At 38.6% G+C, this 19,654-nt stretch overlaps 3 protein-coding genes across 56 annotated transcripts in view; 1 reads left to right on the forward strand and 2 right to left on the reverse strand.

Moving 5' to 3' along the window:
* The window catches only part of LOC126614365 (multiple organellar RNA editing factor 8, chloroplastic/mitochondrial-like), a 28,543-nt gene extending 9,530 nt beyond the window's left edge, over positions 1 to 19,013 (reverse strand). Inside the window, exons 1-4 of one of the 7 annotated variants that reach the window (XM_050281985.1) lie at positions 18,710 to 19,005; positions 9,357 to 9,454; positions 9,197 to 9,262; positions 8,259 to 8,759 (exon numbers count right to left, since the gene is read on the reverse strand). In XM_050281985.1, coding sequence (XP_050137942.1) covers positions 8,259 to 8,759; positions 9,197 to 9,262; positions 9,357 to 9,454; positions 18,710 to 18,789 — 745 coding nt within the window. In that variant the 5' untranslated portion in view covers positions 18,790 to 19,005. Of the gene's footprint in view, positions 1 to 8,258; positions 8,760 to 9,196; positions 9,263 to 9,356; positions 9,455 to 10,447; positions 10,807 to 18,709 lie in introns of those variants that run through there. The other 6 variants (XM_050281990.1, XM_050281983.1, XM_050281989.1 and 3 more) reach the window with 6 other exon arrangements.
* Positions 1 to 19,654, reverse strand: part of LOC126614362 (multiple organellar RNA editing factor 8, chloroplastic/mitochondrial-like) — a 42,826-nt gene that overhangs the window by 9,717 nt on the left and 13,455 nt on the right. Inside the window, exon 5 of one of the 2 annotated variants that reach the window (XR_007620352.1) lies at positions 7,885 to 7,981. The gene's annotated coding sequence lies outside the window, so the exon portion shown is untranslated. Of the gene's footprint in view, positions 1 to 7,804; positions 7,982 to 19,654 lie in introns of those variants that run through there. The other variant, XR_007620353.1, reaches the window with a different exon arrangement.
* LOC126614367 (uncharacterized) lies at positions 157 to 13,795 on the forward strand. Of its 47 annotated transcripts, XR_007620355.1 has the most exons (7): positions 159 to 502; positions 584 to 718; positions 1,028 to 1,178; positions 1,868 to 1,917; positions 2,167 to 2,196; positions 2,240 to 2,347; positions 13,303 to 13,414. XR_007620355.1 is itself a non-coding variant. In XM_050281994.1 (6 exons), exons 1-6 carry the CDS (start codon positions 353 to 355, stop codon positions 13,234 to 13,236), a joined length of 558 nt encoding a protein of 185 aa, XP_050137951.1. In that variant the 5' UTR covers positions 159 to 352; the 3' UTR covers positions 13,237 to 13,414. The 47 variants fall into 47 exon arrangements, 35 of the variants coding, with proteins under 35 accessions (XP_050137950.1, XP_050137949.1, XP_050137951.1 ...); XM_050281994.1 differs by lacking the exon at positions 2,240 to 2,347 and having other exon boundaries at positions 13,195 to 13,414; XM_050281996.1 differs by lacking the exons at positions 2,167 to 2,196; positions 2,240 to 2,347 and adding an exon at positions 13,122 to 13,151 and having other exon boundaries at positions 13,195 to 13,414.

Here is a 19,654-nt window from a genome sequence, read left to right on the forward strand (position 1 = left end):
GCTGGGTTGGGAGGGTAATTCTCAAAAGTTCAGAGGGTAATTTTGTCCGTATGATTTAGCACGGAGCCATTCGAATTCATGTTATTTACAACAAAACCATCAGATCTGGCTGGGTTGGGAAGGTAATTCTTAAAAGTTAGGGGGTAATTGTGTCCGTAGGTTTGAGCCGAATTTTACTTTACGGCATTACCTCTCGGCTCACACCAGTCTCCAATGGCAGAAGTCCTTTTCGAAACCCAACCCCTTCGAGACCAAATCACCAAAACCCGGCAGAGCTGACTCCAATCACAACCATGAGACGGCGGCGAGGGCGAATAAGAAATAGAATAAATTAGGCCCGAACGCTGTCGCCATGAAGCACCAGGTCCCCCTAAAACACAACCCGTTCGAGACCATTTGGTCCCGGAGGAAATTCGACATTCTCGGCAAAAGGCGCAAAGGCGAAGAGCGCCGAGTTGGCCTCTCCCGCTCTCGCGAGAAATTTTTGGAGGTGACGGGAAAGGTACTGAATTGCGTCACTTCCTTTGTGAATTTACTTGAAATTTTGTAATTTTATTGATTTATTTATGTTTTGGTGGCTCAGAGGAAGAACACGTTGCTGAAGGAGTACGAGCAGAGCAATAAAGCTTCGGTCTTTGTCGATAAACGAATTGGGGAGCACAATGACGAGCTCAATGAGTTCGATAAGGCCATTCGGCGTGCGCAGCGCGAGCATCAAGTAAGCTCATTTTCTGAAATTTTGCCCATTGTTTGGGGTCAGCTTTGTTTTCTGTTTGGTTCCCAGGAAAATATAGGGAAATAGTAAACAGTTGTAGTTCATCGCACAAAGCTTACCTCATTAAAATGTGCATATCTAACACATGATATCTAAATTTCCTTTCTTTTTGTCAAGCTTTCTACGCAACTATAAACTCTATTTCAGAACTATATTCAGTTTAATTTATGGAATCATGGGTAATTTATTAATGTGTTTTGTTTCTCATTTTGTTTTCTTTTTTTTTCCCTTCATTTTCATGAATAATTAAAGACGAACAAGAAAAGCAAATATAACTTACCAGATGGAGAAGAAGATGACTTTGAATTTCAAAGTCTTGGTGCATTATCTGAAAGGGATGATTTTGAGGATGATGTGCTGCCTGCTGATGACGACGATGGCACAGAAACCACTCAAACTAAGAGTATGTGTAGAGAGACTTCTATCTGTGTTGTTTGTTTATCAGACATGGCGTCAAAGTTATCTTTGCCAATCACTTGGTAATCCACGACTTGAATCAATTGACTATTTTTCTCAATTTTTTTACTTTTTGTTGAATCTGGGTTTTATTTTTCAGTGATCAAATATCTGGATTTGTTTTGGTTTGTGAGATTTGTGTGTTTTGAATCGATTAGATTTTTTTTACTGCATTTGTATTTTGGTTTTTGTTTTGTGGTGAAAGTTACCGGTTCGACATGCCTCCATGGTCAATTTGATTTGTATAAGTTTGACTGATAAGGATTGTGATGGATTTGCTGCTTCATCTGTGTTGATAAATTTGAAGATCCCCATTTTGTTTTACTAATCTATACGTTTTTAGTTACCAGTTATTTTGAGAATATATACTGCTTTCAGTATTGTTGTTTCATCTTAGGATCGTGTCTGGTAATTCATATGGCTCATTGTTTCTTAACAGTGATTGTTTGTTGTTAGTGATAACACAATATGTTACCCTACCAGTTGATTGACTCCTAGGATTGATCCCTTGAAACCATTGAAGGATCAGTATAAATTGATTGTTTTTTATGTTGCTGATTTATGGTTAGAGTTTGGCATGGTTTTATTTCTGACTTTGGGGGTTGGTTTAGTTAAAAATATTTGGTTTGTGTGTAGCTAAGTTACAGGAGATGGGAGAGATGATAGTGGAAATCCTTTTGATTGTGGTAAGCCTTTCTTTCTCTCTCCAGATTTTTTCCTTTATTGTGGAATGATTTCATATCATCTGCGCACATTGAGATTGTTCTGTAGACACAGAACTCTTTTTTTTTTTGCATGCTGTGTTTGCTTTGTACTTTCGGCCAACGTTTTGATTATGAAATGAAAGATTATGCCTTGGTCCAGTTATTTTTTTTTAATTCGACCTTTTATGTAGACACTGGGTTGCGAATTATATGCTGTTTGCGAAATTGCAGATTGATGCTTTAGTTTCTTTGTATTGGAAGGTGAAAGTTGGGAACTTGAGTTGAGTTGAGGCTAGAAAGAAAGGCTCGGGACTTATCATATACTTTTTGTTTGCATTCGAAATGAGTTTGAATGTAAGGTTTAGGGTACTAGTTTTCAGAAAAACTGAGTAATCGTACTGATAGATTGGAGGTGTTCTTTAAGAAGTATCTGGCTGAGACGGTCATTTAGTTTGTAATGTACTCATTCGTTCTTGGTGTTGATTTGTTAAGTACACGTCCTTAATATCTACCAATTTTAATCATGTGCATCTGAATTTTCGAGATACATCCTCCGAATCCATAATTTGCACACAAGGGTTGACGGGTTGGAGGGAGAGGATCGCTGGGATTTTTTGACTCTGGTGCGGGTGGGTCGCCAAAGTAGTTAAGGCTGGTGCATTCAAGTCATGCAGCAACGCAGGGGCATCTTACTAGTTCAAGCTAAAACGCATACCATGACATGCAATTCATCCATGACATTTGGATTAAATATAAACATGAGTGATTCATTAATATTGGTGAAAATCCTTTTGGTAAACCATGTAATCCTTAAGAGAATGAATGATATGTACGTTAGGAGAAATTACAATCCTCACTCACAAGAAGTATAACCAATTTTAAAGTGACATTGTTCAAATTTGCATCCGATGACTTTTGTAAGCATCCTAATGGTGATCAAGCATCAAGGCACATGTTTAATTCAGTGATTGAAAATATCAAAGCAAACATGTAACAACACTTCAGCAATTAAAAGAGAAATCTACGTATTCATGTTGAGGCTTATGACCTCACTCTAGCGAAAGGAAATTAGTTACACATACTTGTATTAATACATAAGAAATTATCCATGAAAAATCAAAGAAAGAAGACACCCTTTTTAAATTAGTTACACATACTTGTATTAATACATAAGAAATTATCCATGAAAAATCAAAGAAAGAAGACACCATTTTTTACAAGACAAGCTCTCCGTTCCTTTGCTCTCCTCTGCTCCTGACTTCCTCTCCTCTGCCTTTCAATGCTGTTCACTTCTTTCCTCTGCCTTTCCTCTGCCTTTTGCCCAAGCAACTGTAAAGTTGCCTACCAAAACCCAATAATCCCCATTCCCTTTCTTTTCCACCATCTTTTCTTTCCTCTTTCCATAATGCCGTGTGTTCCCTCCACACTTTTACTTTATTTTATTTTTTCTTCACTTTCTTTCCCACTTCCGTGTGTGCTCCTCCCTTCCGTCCGTTCCTCTGCCTTTTTTTTAAGAATTGTATTATAAAAATAAGACTTACTATTTGATCCACCACAAAGACAAGACTTTGGTTTGAAATCTTCTTTTCACAACATAATGTTGTCCTCCATCATTTTCATTGTCCCCAAACTTATCTTTTTGGTCAGATAGAACCAAATGCTACATTATTAAAATGTGCAGATGCAATTATTAATCTCTACTCCAACTAGATTCCGCTAGATTTGACTTTTTGAAGCCCATTTCCTGTGGGAGGACTACGACAGACGTATGCTTGATATGATTATCTTCAGCTAAGCTAAAAAATTCCACCGTTTGCATACTTTTCCACCAAACTCCGGCCCCGTTTGGGATTGAGGTGATTTTAAAAAAAGCCACTGTGAAAAAAAGCTGAGGGTCATTTTTGTGTTTGGTAAACTGAAAAAAAAGGGCTTATTTTGGAAGCTACTGTGAGAATAAGCTGAAAATCAAAGGAAAAGCTGAAGCTGCTATTTGCTGCTTTGAAAAAAAACCAGTTTTTTCAAAGTACACGGAGCTACAGTGCTCCTTTAATGAAAAGACACACTATCATCCTGATTTTTTTTCCAAAAGTACTTTCACAAAAAAGTTTACCAAACACTCTACTGGCTTTATTTCACAGCCGCTTATTCTCACAGCACAGCCGCTTATTCTCACAGCAGCTTTTTTTCAAAGCACAGCAATACCAAACCAGCCCTCCATCATGCTGCTCCTAGAAACACAAAATGGCAAAAGTATCACAAACACTTAAAACTTCCAACTAAACTAGACAAGAAAACAAATATAAAAGGATGAAATATATAGTATAAAAATTGGTTCATCACGGTACCATAGTACCACTTGCCCATCTTCAAGGGGCTGTCTTAATTACGGTTAGTAACTATTGCTGTGTAAATACAGCATCTTAATGGACATTGCAAGTATGATGGTCAGATATATAACTCAGTGGTGGAGAAAAATGAGTAACGTCCAATCTTCCAAGAAAAATCATTTCAGCAGGGAAATAACGTAGAGCGTGGAATTTAATTCATATGAAAAATACAGATGCATGACATTTAATTAGCGGAGCAAATTATGGAGCAATTCGAATACAGTTTGAGACTTTAAGGTTGGGGTCCCCTATGTCAAATTTGTCCCCCGAATGCACGGTGAGATGAACAACAGTTACTACTTCTATATGACATATGAGCGATTTAGCCGTATAATGTCATTTTGTTAGGTCAAATACGCGTTTTAAGTTTTGAGATAAAGAAGAAAGAACACTCACTACTTCTCTATTCTTAATTTAAAGCTAGGCTTCCCAAGATTAGGCATGTTTGACTGTGCTTTTAAAGTAACTAAAAGTGTTTAAGATCACCAAAAGAGCTTTTAACGAAGTTAGCAAAAAATTGACAGTAATTTAGCGAGTTTTATAATAAAATAATAAGAACTACTTGAAATGCTCATAGAATGAAGCACTTGAAGCAGCTGAACTGCTTTTTAGAAGAAAAAAACACTTGCGTTGTTTGCGGGTTCTTTAGTGGAGAATCTCTATTCGACGTCTTGAAGGGGTTGGAAATATTGCATTCTTGTTTTCCAAATTCTCAGTCGGGATCTTGGAGGACCCCTCGACTTCTAAGGTGTGATTATGGTTGTTTTCCAATGTTGCAAAAGCTGCTTTTCCATCTAATGAAGCATAATTTTTTAAATGTAGAGACTCGAGATCCTGCTATATATACGAAGACAAAAAGCATTGAGCTGCAGCAAGCCTTCAAACACAATGGCTCATGGCTTCCTTCTCATAATCATCTTATTCACGTCCATTATATCTCCAAATATCCACGCATGCAACCAAAATGAACATAGCGCTCTCTTGTCCTTCAACCTCACTCTATCCTCTCTTCCTTTAAATTGGACTTCCATTAACTGTTGTAGTTGGGAAGGCATCACTTGTAATCCGGAAGGTCGGGTCACCCATTTGCTCTTACCCTCGAAGGGGCTCGACGGAGTTATTTTTACCTCGTCATCCTCACTTGGAAACCTCACGCATCTCACCAACTTGAATCTCACCCACAATTCACTTCAGGGTTCACTTGAAAATAAACTCTTTGAGTCCTTGAATTCTCTTGAGATTCTTGATTTGAGCTATAACCTTCTTTCTGGAGAGCTACCTTTGTCTCTAACATCCAGCAACATCCGTACACTCGATTTGTCAAGCAATCGCTTCCATGGTCCAATTCCATCTTCGTTCTTCATGCATGCTTGGAAATTGACAAGTTTCAACGTCAGCAACAATGCCTTCTCCAAGTACATCCCATCCTCTATATGTCTACATTCTAACCCCTTGATTAGAGTGTTAGATTTTTCCTCAAACCAATTCGGTGGCAACATTAACCGTGGTTTTGGGAGGTGTTCCGAGCTGCAAATTTTTCGTGCTGGTCACAATAATCTCTCAGGCCTACTTCCAGAAGATATCTACAATGCTACCAAACTCGAAGAAGTTGCGGTACCTCTAAATTCACTATATGGAGGCATTAGTGATAAAATTGTCAACCTTACCAACCTCGCAATCCTTGACCTCTCCTTCAATCAACTGAGCGGAGCACTCCCTCTCCGTTTGGGTAAGCTCTCCAGGTTAAAAATCATAATCCTCGATTTCAACGACCTACGAGGTCCGTTGCCCCAATCTTTGATGAATTGCACCAGCCTTGTAGAACTACGTTTGGGACGAAATAACTTGGAAGGAGACATTACCAAGCTTAATTTCTCCAAACTTGTTCAATTGACTAAACTTGACCTGAGTCTGAACGAGTTCACTGGTAAGTTGCCAATGAGCCTTTACTCATCTAGATCCCTGAAAGCAATTCGATTAGGTCCGAACAATCTAGAGGGACAAATACAACCTGAGATTCTTTCGTTAAACTCCCTGGCCTTCCTCTCTCTTAGTCACATCCGATTGGAAAATGTCATGGGAGCAATGAAGATACTGATGCATTGCAAAAGTCTTCGAGCACTCCTCCTTACGGGTGCCTTTAACGGTGAAGAAATGCCATCTGACGATGACATGGTTGGTTATGATGGATTTCAAAATCTTCGATTGTTGAGCTTGTCGGATTGTGATCTCACCGGTCAACTACCTGCATGGTTAGCAAAGCTAAAGAATCTAGAGATCTTGGATCTGGGAGGTAACAAAATCGCAGGGACAATTCCTAGCTGGTTGGGGACTGATCTACCAAGACTTTTTCTGATAAACTTGGATGGAAACCTTATTTCAGGTGAATTTCCAAAAGAACTTTGTAGAGTACCGGCGTTGGTACGTCAACCTGTTGCAGCTCAAGAAGACCATTATGAACTCGAATTGCCTCTTTACTCAGGCAAAACGACACATCCCAGCAGCATAACCCGCAGGTTGTCTAGTTTTCCTCCATTGCTAGATCTTTCTTCCAACAACATTACCGGTAATATACCGTCTGAGATCGGCCAACTGCAGCTTCTCCAAATTTTGCTTCTAAGCAACAACAACTTCTCCGGCAACATTCCAGACCAAATTTCTAACCTTAAGAACTTAGAAGTTTTGGATCTCTCCAAGAATCACTTGTCCGGAAAAATCCCATCGTCTCTGACGAGCCTTAATTTCTTAAGAAGTTTGGATGTCTCGTACAATAATCTCCAAGGTCCAATCCCAACAAGCACTCAGCTCCAAAGCTTTGAAGCTTCTGCATTTGAGGGGAATCCAAAACTTTGCGGTGCACCGCTTCCAAACGAGTGTCGCATTGATGCGCATGATAAGAATAACCGAGATGATGAGGACGATGGGCATCAACTACCGTGGTTCTATATTTCTGCTGCGTTCGGGTTTATTTTCGGATTCTGGGGAGTATGTGGTTCATTGATCGTAAAGAAGACATGGAGGTATGCGTATTTTCAGTTCACAGACAATGTACAGGATAGGCTCTATGTCATGTTAGCAGTGAGCATGAATAGGATGAATCGATGGCTTAGCTAAATAGAGTTATTTGTTTTTTCTCAGTTACAATTGAGGGTTTCGAAAATAAACCTCTGTTATGTATTTTATTTTATAATAAACGTCCCTATGCTGTCGAAGTTATTGCTTTGTAAATGACTCGTAAATCGTAATTTGCAAATCCCTCTCATATCCCTCCCGCATTTCCAATCCCCCCTAACTTGGTCTCGATTCCTTGAGACTTGGAAATCCCTCACCCCAAACATAGCCAAACTGAGAATCGGGTTACCAAATTGACAACGTAACATGACAGTTTTCTAGCAAAATAGCATCATCACCAAAATATGCAAAAACCAATGTGAGAGCATAGCATGCAAAAACAATCTAGGAAAGAATAGCAACACATAATCTTCACAGAGGACTGCAAATTAACATGTTCCATTTAACAATGATCCCCATGCAGTCTGCTTTCTGTCAATATGTGCACTACCTGAAACAATTCATGTTGCGCACCAAAGTAAAGACACGACTAATCGCATAAGATATGACCTTGAAAGTGTAATCATATTCCGATAAAAGGCAACCAGGTTCCGACCACAGCAATATGCCAAAGGAAATATCATTCAAGACCAGAAACATTGAAACCAACAGCCCATCTCGAGCAACCTCCTCGTTTATCTACAACATGCCTACAAGACTCATCATACCGCAACTAGCCTCAAGCTTAGTAACGGTTTGGACCAGAATTGACTCCAGCATCCCTGTCTGGCGTGTAGTTATTCTGGTATTGTCCAGGATCATTCCATCCTGCATTAGAAGGTGGAGCCATGTTGTTTGGTGACACCCCTCCCGGGTTATTGGGAGGCATCTGATTGTAGTTGTTGGGCGGCATCTGATTGTAGCTGTTGGGAGGCGCCTGATTATAGCTGTTCGGTGGCCCAGAATTCCAGTTGTTGCTTGGCTGGGGATTATTGTAGTTGTTTGGTGGACCCATGTTGGGAGGCGGCATTGGAGCCCTGTTCGGGGGTGGACGACCCATGTTGGGAGGCTGCATTGGAGCCCTGTTCGGGGGTGGAGGACCCATGTTGGGAGACATTGGACCCCTGTTGGGGGGTGGAGGACCCATGTTGGCAGGTCCAGGTCCCGAATTTGGCCCAGCTTGATTAGGCATAGGAGATGGACCCGTATTCTGAAAATCACGATTCTGCATATTTTCCCTTCTCCTTTCAAAGTTCCTTGATCTGTCAAAGTTACGAGGTCTGTCATTACGCCTGTTTCTCTCATTTGCTCGACTATTGTTTCTTATCCATTCCTCATGGTACTTGGGATCATATGGCACTGCTTGGCCATTAATAAAAGGTTCACCTGCCAAAACAAACAAGAAAGCAAACAAATCATGAATAATAGAATTTTCCTGGTTAACTTAGTTGAAAACAATATAGAAAAGGCTATACATCGACACACGAAACTGGTTAGTTCAAAATTATGATATTTTACATGAAAACTCTGTACATAATATTCACTAGGGTTGCAGAAAGCCTTCAACAGGGGTTTTTATATTTCACCGGTTCTACACACCACTAGCACTGCTACAACATCAACTGCCTAATAACTTTCATCTGTAACATTCTAGAGCCTCAAACTATCCTTTGTCAGAAAAAATAAAGAAATAAATTTAAAATCAAAATATCATCAGACTGCCAGAGCTATTACGGAATGGGACTTATGACTTCAATGAATCAATTGCTATAAATAATTTGTTTTCTTTGAAATTCAACTTGAAGAAACAAGCATATCCGTACCTCCATAATCCTTGTTCTTAACATCCAAGTAGGAATCAGGAAGTACCCAACGGACTCCAGGCAACTCTGCAACAAGAATTTTACAAATACACACACATGTATAAATATGAGAACCCAGACACAAGAAAATAATAAAATCCCAACTTAGAAGCAGAATCACCTTTGATTTTGAGTGAAACCTCTTCAGATACAAGTGCCCCAAACGCATAATAGCACCTAGTTGAAACTGAGTAGATCTTCATTCTTGCTTCTTCCTCACTGCAGTTCAGCCGAATGCGTACAAGCAATCCAAACTTGGTTATATAAATCTTCATTACAAAATATAAATCATACGAAACACAAACAATAGGAATACAGTACAATCCTATGTGCTTTTTGAAATGTGAAAGCCATGAATCTTACAAACACTTTAGTCTGTAAAAAAAAGTGATCAAGAACATGCTATAAGAAACATGATTAAGACCATACTATTTAAGATATCATTAAGACCCTGCCATAAAGTGGGGTTATAGTTTAGATTTTGAATATCAAAAGCCTACAAAAAAAGTTAATGAGTTTTGCTTTTGTTAGAACTTCAAAACATAAAACCCAACATTAAGAATTGCACCCCCAAATTTTGGCTGAAATATACAGAAACAAAAGAAATTTAGCAAAACACACACATTTATGTGATATAAACAAAATAAAGTCAAAAACCCTACAAAAATGATATAAAGGCCAATTGCAATTACAAAATCATTTCCTATCTTACTACAGCTATAGTGATCCCAAATTCAGACCATAACAAAACAGCTGCATACAACAGAAAGCCATTAACTTTTACAGCGCACGGTATCAAGAAAATGTTCATATATTATGTTATACACCATAATCGAGTCGGTGTATAACACAAATAAACTAACATCCTACAACAAGATAAATGCCAGAGAGTAGCATGTGCATACAACCCTCCCCCAATAGAGAAACAACCTCTTGTATTTTCTCAAACAAAAGTTTCCTGGTGCAACACAAATCAACTTAACCCAAAATTCTACTGTAATCAAGAGCGAAAAAGAGAAAATTAAAAAGCTACAACTTTGAAAAAACAAATACAAATATAAATTGAAAATGAATTAAAGAAACAAATACACTATAATAAACACAGACATATAAATTCTAAAACTCCATTTCCAATTCTGATTTCTCATAATCCAAACACTTTAAAAGTAAGAAAAATGATTAACTTAGACAGAAATTAATAGCAGGTGTTACCTTCCGACAACGGTAGCCAGGGTTTTAATGTAGCTATTGATGATCTCATCCCTAGTGATATCACCCTGAGGGGCCTCCATGACAACCAACCAGTGCTCGAAGTCACATCCGTCGAGCAGGATCGTCTCCTTGGGAGGCCGGTTCGACTAATTAGGGTTCGGGTCCCGGAGCGACGACGTCGTCGATCTGGTCGACAAGCACCGGACGATCGCAGGGGAGATCCTGCCGGCGGAGGCCATGACTCCAGCAAGAGGGCGGAGACGGTGGGGGAGAGAGAGCGAAGAAGAACGAGATTGGGCGGCCTATATTCGTTAAGACTCATAAAAATTCTGGTAAAAATTCTGGTAAAAATTAGATTGACAAGGCACTAGAGTTTGACTTTTACCAACAACACATGCCCTTGAAGGTTGGGTTTTCTTGTATAGTTTTACTTGTAACATTAGCCTAAAGTAGGGGGGAAATGGCATTGTAGATGCCATCAATTCTTTGCCACTCGATTTCATTCTATTTACAACAATACCAGCCAAATGAGGCTGGGTTGGGAGGGTAATTCTCAAAAGTTCAGAGGGTAATATTGTCCGTATGGTTTAGCACGGAGCCATTCGATTTCATGTTATTTACAACAAAACCATCAGATCTGGCTGGGTTGGGAAGGTAATTCTTAAAAGTTAGGGGGTAATTGTGTCCGTAGGTTTGAGCCGAATTTTACTTTACTGCAGTACCTCTCGGCTCACACCAGTCTCCAATGGCGAAACACAAGGAGAACAGAAGTCCGTTTCGAAACCCAACCCGTTCGAGACCAAATCACCAAAACCCGGCAGAGCTGACGCCAATCACAACCATGAGACGGCGGCGACGGCGAATAAGAAAAAGAATAAATTAGGCCCGAACGCTGTCGCCATGAAGCACCAGGTCCCCCTAAAACCCAACCCGTTCGAGACCATTTGGTCCCGGAGGAAATTCGACATTCTCGGCAAAAGGCGCAAAGGCGAAGAGCGCCGAGTTGGCCTCTCCCGCTCTCGCGAGAAATTTTTGGAGGTGACGGGAAAGGTACTGAATTGCGTCATTTCCTTTCTGAATTTACTTGAAATTTTGTAATTTTATTGATTTATTTATGTTTTGGTGGCTCAGAGGAAGAACACGTTGCTGAAGGAGTACGAGCAGAGCAATAAAGCTTCGGTCTTTGTCGATAAACGAATTGGGGAGCATAATGACGATCTCAATGAGTTCGATAAGGCCATTCGGCGTGCGCAGCGCGAGCATCAAGTAAGCTCATTTTCTGAATTTTTGCCCATTGTTTGGGGTCAGCTTTGTTTTCTGTTTGGTTCCCAGGAAAATATAGGGAAATAGTAAACAGTTGTAGTTCATCGCACAAAGCTTACCTCATTAAAATGTGCATATCTAACACATGATATCTAAATTTCCTTTCTTTTTGTCAAGCTTTCTACGCAACTATAAACTCTATTTCAGAACTATATTCAGTTTAATATATGGAATCATGAGTAATTTATTAATGTGTTTTGTTTCTCATTTTGTTTTCTATTTTTTTCTCTTCATTTTCATGAATAATTAAGGACGAACAAGAAAAGCAAATATAACTTATCAGATGGAGAAGAAGATGACTTTGAATTTCAAAGTCTTGGTGCATTATCTGAAAGGGATGATTTTGAGGATGATGTGCTGCCTGCTGATGACGACGATGGCACAGAAACCACTCAAACTAAGAGTTTGTGTAGAGATACTTCTATCTGTGTTGTTTGTTTATCAGACACGGCTTCAAAGTTATCTTTGCCAATCACTTGGTAATCCACGACTTGAATCAATTGACTATTTTTCTCAATTTTTTTACTTTTTGTTGAATCTGGTTTTTTTTTTTCAGTGATCAAATATCTGGATTTGTTTTGGTTTGTGAGATTTGTGTGTTTTGAATCGATTAGATTTTTTTTACTGCATTTGTATTTTGGTTTTTGTTTTGTGGTGAAAGTTACTGGTTCGATATGCTTCCGTGGTCAATTTGATTTGAATAATTTTGACTGATAAGGATTGTGATGGATTTGCTGCTTCATCTGTGTTGATAAATTTGAAGATCCCCATTTTGTTTTACTAATCTATACGTTTTTAGTTACCAGTTATTTTGAGAATATATACTGCTTTCAGTATTGTTGTTTCATCTTAGGATCGTGTCTGGTAATTCATATGGCTCATTGTTTCTTAACAGTGATTGTTTGTTGTTAGTGATAACACAATATGTTACCCTACCAGTTGATAAATTGATTTTTTTTTTTATGTTTCTGATTTATGGTTAGAGTATGGCATGGTTTTATTTCTGACTTTGGGGGTTGGTTTAGTTAAAAATATTTGGTTTGTGTGTAGCTAAGTTACAGGAGATGGGAGAAATGATAGTGGAAATCCTTTTGATTGTAGTAAGCCTTTCTTTCTCTCTCCAGATTTTTTTCCTTTATTGTGGAATGATTTCATATCATCTGCGCACATTGAGATTGTTCCGTAGACACAGAACTCTTTTTTTTTTTTGCATGCTGTGTTTGCTTTGTACTTTCGGCCAACGTTTTGATTATGAAATGAAAGATTATGCCTTGGTCCAGTTTTTTTTTTTTAATTCGATCGTTTATGTAGACACTGGGTTGCGAATTATATGTTGTTTGCGAAATTGCAGATTGATGCTTTAGTTTCTTTGTATTGGAAGGTGAAAGTTGGGAACTTGAGTTGAGTTGAGGCTAGAAAGAGAGGCTCGGGACTTATCATATACTTTTTGTTTGCATTCGAAATGAGTTTGAATGTAAGGTTTAGGGTACTAGTTTTCAGAAAAACTGAGTAATCATACTGATAGATTGGAGGTGTTCTTTAAGAAGTATCTGGCTGAGACGGTCATTTAGTTTGTAATGTACTCATTCGTTCTTCGTGTTGATCTGTTAAGTACACGTCCTTAATATCTACTAATTTTAATCATGTGCATCTGAATTTTCGAGATACATCCTCCGAATCCATAATTTGCACACAAGGGTTGACGGGTTGGAGGGAGAGGATCGCTGGGATTTTTGACTCGGGTGCGGGTGGGCCGCCAAAGTAGTTAAGGCTAGTGCATTCAAGTCATGCAGCAACGTGGGGGCATTTTACTAGTTCAAGCTAAAACGCATACCAGGACATGCAATTCATCCATGACATTTGGATTAAATATAAACATGAGTGATTCATTAATATTGGTGAAAATCCTTTTGGTAAACCATGTAATCCCTAAGAGAATGAATGATATGTACGTTAGGAGAAATTACAATCCTCACTCATAAGAAGTATAACCAATTTTAAAGTGACATTGTTCAAATTTGCATCCGATGACTTTTGTAAGCATCCTAATGTTGATCAAGCATCAAGGCACATGTTTAATTCAGTGATTGAAAATATCAAAGCAAGCATGTAACAACACTTAAACAATTAAAAGAGAAATCTACGTATTCATGTTGAGGGTCATGACGTCACTCTAGTTGCACATACTTGTATTAATACATGAAAAATTATCCATGAAAAAAACAAAGAAAGAAGACACCCTTTTTTACAAGACGAGCTCTCTGTTCCTTTGCTCTCCTCTGCTCCTGACTTCCTCTCCTCTGCCTTTCATTGCTCCACTTCTTTCCTCTGCCTTTCCTCTGCCTTTCCTCTGCCTTTTGTCCAAGCAACTGTAAAGTTGCCTACCAAAACCCAATAATCCCTATTCCCTTTCTTTTCCACCATCTTTTCTTTCCTCTTTCCATAATGCCGTGTGTTCCCTCCTCCCTTCCGTCCGTTCCTCTGCCTTTTTTTTAAGAATTGTATTATAAAGATAAGACTTACTATTTGATCCACCACAAAGACAAGACTTTGGTTTGAAATCTTCTTTTCACAACATATTGGTCGTCCTCCATCATTTTCATGGTCCCCAAACTTATCTTTTTGGTCAGATAGAACCAAATGCTACATTATTAAAATGTGCAGATGCAATTATTAATCTCTACTCCAACTAGATTCCGCTAGATTAGGCTTTCAGTAACGTTTGAAGCCCATTTCCTGTGGGAGGACTACGACAGACGTATGCTTGATATGATTATCTTCAGCTAAGCTCAAAAATTCCACCGTTTGCATACTTTTCCACCAAACTCCATCATGATGCTCCTAGAAACACAAAATGGCAAAAGTATCACAAACACTTAAAGGGGTTGGACTGCTTTTTAGAAGAAAAAAAACACTTGCGTTGTTTGCGGGTTCTTTAGTGGAGAATCTCTATTCGACGTCTTGAAGGGGTTGGAAATATTGCATTCTTGTTTTCCAAATTCTCAGTCGGGATCTTGGAGGACCCCTCGACTTCTAACGTGTGATTATGGTTGTTTTCCAATGTTGCAAAAGCTGCTTTTCCATCTAATGAAGCATAATTTTTTAAATGTAGAGACTCGAGATCCTGCTATATATACGAAGACAAAAAGCAATGAGCTGCAGCAAGCCTTCAAACACAATGGCTCATCGCTTCCTTCTCATAATCATCTTATTCACGTCCATTATATCTCCAAATATCCACGCATGCAACCAAAATGAACATAGCGCTCTCTTGTCCTTCAACCTCACTCTATCCTCTCCTCCCTTAAATTGGACTTCCATTAACTGTTGTAGTTGGGAAGGCATCACTTGTAATCCGGAAGGTCGGGTCACCCATTTGCTCTTACCCTCGAAGGGGCTCGACGGAGTTATTTTTACCTCGTCATCCTCACTTGGAAACCTCACGCATCTCACCCACTTGAATCTCACCCACAATTCACTTCAGGGTTCACTTGAAAATAAACTCTTTGAGTCCTTGAATTCTCTTGAGATTCTTGATTTGAGCTATAACCTTCTTTCTGGAGAGCTACCTTTGTCTCTAACATCCAGCAACATCCGTACACTCGATTTGTCAAGCAATCGCTTCCATGGTCCAATTCCATCTTCGTTCTTCATGCATGCTTGGAAATTGACAAGTTTCAACGTCAGCAACAATGCCTTCTCCAAGTACATCCCATCCTCTATATGTCTACATTCTAACCCCTTGATTAGAGTGTTAGATTTTTCCTCAAACCAATTCGGTGGCAACATTAACCGTGGTTTTGGGAGGTGTTCCGAGCTGCAAATTTTTCGTGCTGGTCACAATAATCTCTCAGGCCTACTTCCAGAAGATATCTACAATGCTACCAAACTCGAAGAAGTTGCGGTACCTCTAAATTCACTATATGGAGGCATTAGTGATAGAATTGTCAACCTCACCAACCTCGCAATCCTTGACCTCTCCTTCAATCAACTGAGCGGAGCACTCCCTCTCCGTTTGGGCAAGCTCTCCAGGTTAAAAATTGTACAGCTCGATTTCAACGACCTACGAGGTCCGTTGCCCCAATCTTTGATGAATTGCACCAGCCTTGTAGAACTACGTTTGGGACGAAATAACTTGGAAGGAGACATTACCAAGCTTAATTTCTCCAAACTTGTTCAACTGACTAAACTTGACCTGAGTGTGAACGAGTTCACTGGTAAGTTGCCAATGAGCCTTTACTCATGTAGATCCCTGAAAGCAATTCGATTAGGTCCGAACAATCTAGAGGGACAAATACAACCTGAGATTCTTTCGTTAAACTCCCTGTCCTTACTCTCTCTTAGTTACATCCGATTGGAAAATGTCATGGGAGCAATGAAGATACTGATGCATTGCAAAAGTCTTCGAGCACTCCTCCTTACGGGTGCCTTTAACGGTGAAGAAATGCCATCTGACGATGACATGGTTGGTTTTGATGGATTTCAAAATCTTCGATTTTTGAGCTTGTCGTATTGTGATCTCACCGGTCAACTACCTGCATGGTTAGCAAAGCTAAAGAATCTAGAGATCTTGAATCTGGCAGGTAACAAAATCGCAGGGACAATTCCTAGCTGGTTGGGGACTGATCTACCAAGACTTGTTCAGATAAGCTTGTCAATAAACCTTATTTCAGGTGAATTTCCAAAAGAACTTTGTAGAGTACCGGCGTTGGTACATCAACCTGTTGCAGCTCAAGAAGACGATTATGAACTCGAATTGCCTCTTTACTCAGGCAAAACGATACATCCCAGCAGCATAACCCGCAGATTGTCTAACTTTCTTCCAGTGATAAGTGTTTCTTCCAACAACATTACCGGTAATATACCGTCTGAGATCGGCCAACTGCAACTTCTCCATCGGTATGGCACTGCTTGGCCATTAATAAAAGGTTCACCTGCCAAAACAAACAAGAAAGCAAACAAATCATGAATAATAGAATTTTCCTGGTTAACTTAGTTGAAAACAATATAGAAAAGGCTATACAATGTAGAAAAAACACACGCTGTTTAATATTACTATAACTCTCGGTACCTGGACCACAATTCTTGGGAGTACAGAAATTTTGAAATGAAAATTACCATGGATCATTTTTTCAGATGCAATCGACACACGAAACTGGTTAGTTCAAAATTATGATATTTTACATGAAAACTCTGTACACAATATTCACTAGGGTTGCAGAAAGCCTTCAACAGGGGTTTTTATATTTCACCGGTTCTACACACCACTAGCACTGCTACAACATCAACTGCCTAATAACTTTCATCTGTAACATTCTAGAGCCTCAAACTATCCTTTGTCAGAAAAAATAAAGAAATAAATTTAAAATCAATATATCATCAGACTGCCAGAGCTATTACGGAATGGGACTTATGACTTAAATGAATCGATTGCTATAAATAATTTGTTTTCTTTGAAACTCAACTTGAAGAAACAAGCATATCGGTACCTCCATAATCTTTGTTCTTAACATCCAAGTAGGAATCAGGAAGTACCCAACGGACTCCAGGCAACTCTGCAACAAGACTTTTACAAATACACACACATGTATAAATATGAGAACCCAGACACAAGAAAATAATAAATTCCCAACTTAGAAGCAGAATCACCTTTGATTTTGAGTGAAACCTCTTCAGATACAAGTGCCCCAAACGCATAATAGCACCTAGTTGAAACTGAGTAGTAACTCGTTTGGATGTGCTTTTAAAATGACTGAAATCGTTTTTAGAAAAAATGTTTTTTGGTTCCAAAAGCACTTAAAGTATTTTCTGTAAGAAGCACCAGTTATGTGCTTCTTCCAGGAAGCACTTTAAGTGCTTTTCCAGAATTTACTTGCATTTTTACTAAGGATTGGTTCCAAAAATATTTTCACCGAAAGCGCTTTCAGTCATTTTAAAAGCACATACAAACGAGCTCTAGATCTTCATTCTTGCTTCTTCCTCACTGCAGTTCAGCCGAATGCGTACAAGCAATCCAAACTTGGTTATATAAATCTTCATTACAAAATATAAATCATACGAAACACAAACAATAGGAATACAGTACAATCCTATGTGCTTTTTGAAATGTGAAAGCCATGAATCTTACAAAAACTTTAGTCTGTAAAAAAAAGTGATCAAGACCATGCTATAAGAAACATGATTAAGACCATACTATTTAAGAGATCATTAAGACCCTGCCACAAAGTGGGGTTATAGTTTAGATTTTGAATATCAAAAGCCTACAAAAAAGTTAATGAGTTTTGCTTAACTTCAAAACATATAACCCAACATTAAGAATTCCACCCCCCAAATTTCGGCTGAAATACACAGAAACAAAAGAAATTTAGCAAAACACACACATTTATGTGATATAAAAAAAATCAAGTCAAAACCCTACAAAAATGATATAAAGGCCAATTGCAATTACAAAATCATTTCCTATCTTACAACAGAAAGCCATTAACTTTTACAGCTGCATACAACAGAAAGCCATTAACGGTATTAAGAAAATGTTCATATATTATGTTATACACCATAATCGTGTCGGTGTATAACACAAATAAACTAATATCCTACAACAAGATAAATGCCAGAGAGTAGCATGTGCATACAACCCTCCCCCAATAGAGAAACAACCTCTTGTATTTTCTCAAACAAAAGTTTCCTGGTGCAATACAAATCAACTTAACCCAAAATTCTACTGTAATCAAGAGCGAAAAAGAGAAAATTAAAAAGCTACAACTTTGAAAAAACAAATACAAATATAAATTGAAAATGAATTAAAGAAACAAATACACTATAATAAACACAGACATATAAATTCTAAAACTCCATTTCCAATTCTGATTTCTCATAATCCAAACACTTTAAAAGTAAGAAAAATAATTAACTTAGACAGAAATTAATAGCAGGTGTTACCTTCCGACAACGGTAGCCAGGGTTTTAATGTAGCCATTGATGATCTCATCCCTAGTGATATCACCCTGAGGGGCCTCCATGACAACCAACCAGTGCTCGAAGTCACATCCGTCGAGGAGGATCGTCTCCTAGGGAGGCCGGTTCGACTAATTAGGGTTCGGGTCCCGGAGCGACGACGTCGTCGATCTGGTCGACAAGCACCGGACGATCGCAGGGGAGATCCTGCCGGCGGAGGCCATGACTCCAGCAAGAGGGCGGAGACGGTGGAGGAGAGAGAGCGAAGATTCAACTTCGAGTTCAATCACATCAAAATAAAAAATAAGGGTTTTATTAAAGGTTTTCAACTTTATTACAAAGGCAACAAATATTATTTTGTACCCAAAAAAAAAAAAAAAAAAAAAAAAACTATTGGTGCAGTGGCTGTGCAAATAATGGTCTCCCGATAAGCAAATGAAAATGGTATGCATGCGAAGAATGCAGTACATCGGGGAAGCCATTGAGGAACAACCGTGCCATCTTCAAGCCACTCACAATTGCATGCTACTATTGGAAAGTAAAAAAAAAACGGGGGATGATGGCGACAAAATCATTGAAGCGTAAAAACAAAAAATGGGGAGGATGGTGCATTAGGCACCATCTAAAAAAAAAAAGTGGTGATATTCCCACCCCGGTGTCTTATTTCCCCACCCACCTTTTTATGAATTTTTAATTACAAATTTATTCATTTGTAAAATGACTAATAGGGACCTTACTTACTCCTTTTTGCATTAATTTTTTTTTTATAAAAAAAGAAAAGAAAAGAAAAGTTTAGAAAATTTGTCTCCCATAAACCCTAACTCATCATTTTCATCCCCTTTCATTCAGAGAAAGCAAAAAGAATGAATTTAGAAAATGACATTTCTATGGAACAAGTAGATGACTATGTTTCCGTCGAACATGTAAAAG

This window comes from Malus sylvestris, chromosome 3 (assembly GCF_916048215.2).
Source record: "Malus sylvestris chromosome 3, drMalSylv7.2, whole genome shotgun sequence".
Lineage (NCBI taxonomy): Eukaryota > Viridiplantae > Streptophyta > Magnoliopsida > Rosales > Rosaceae > Malus > Malus sylvestris.

Excerpts from the sequence above, each read along its gene's own strand:
- LOC126614367 (XM_050281992.1), top strand. The coding sequence starts at position 353 with ATGAAGCACCAGGTCCCCCTAAAACACAACCCGTTCGAGACCATTTGG. Across the intron at positions 719-1,027 it reads GTGCGCAGCGCGAGCATCAA|ACGAACAAGAAAAGCAAATA; the intron begins GTAAGCTCATTT and ends GAATAATTAAAG. Across the intron at positions 1,179-1,872 it reads AGAAACCACTCAAACTAAGA|TTACAGGAGATGGGAGAGAT; the intron begins GTATGTGTAGAG and ends TGTGTAGCTAAG.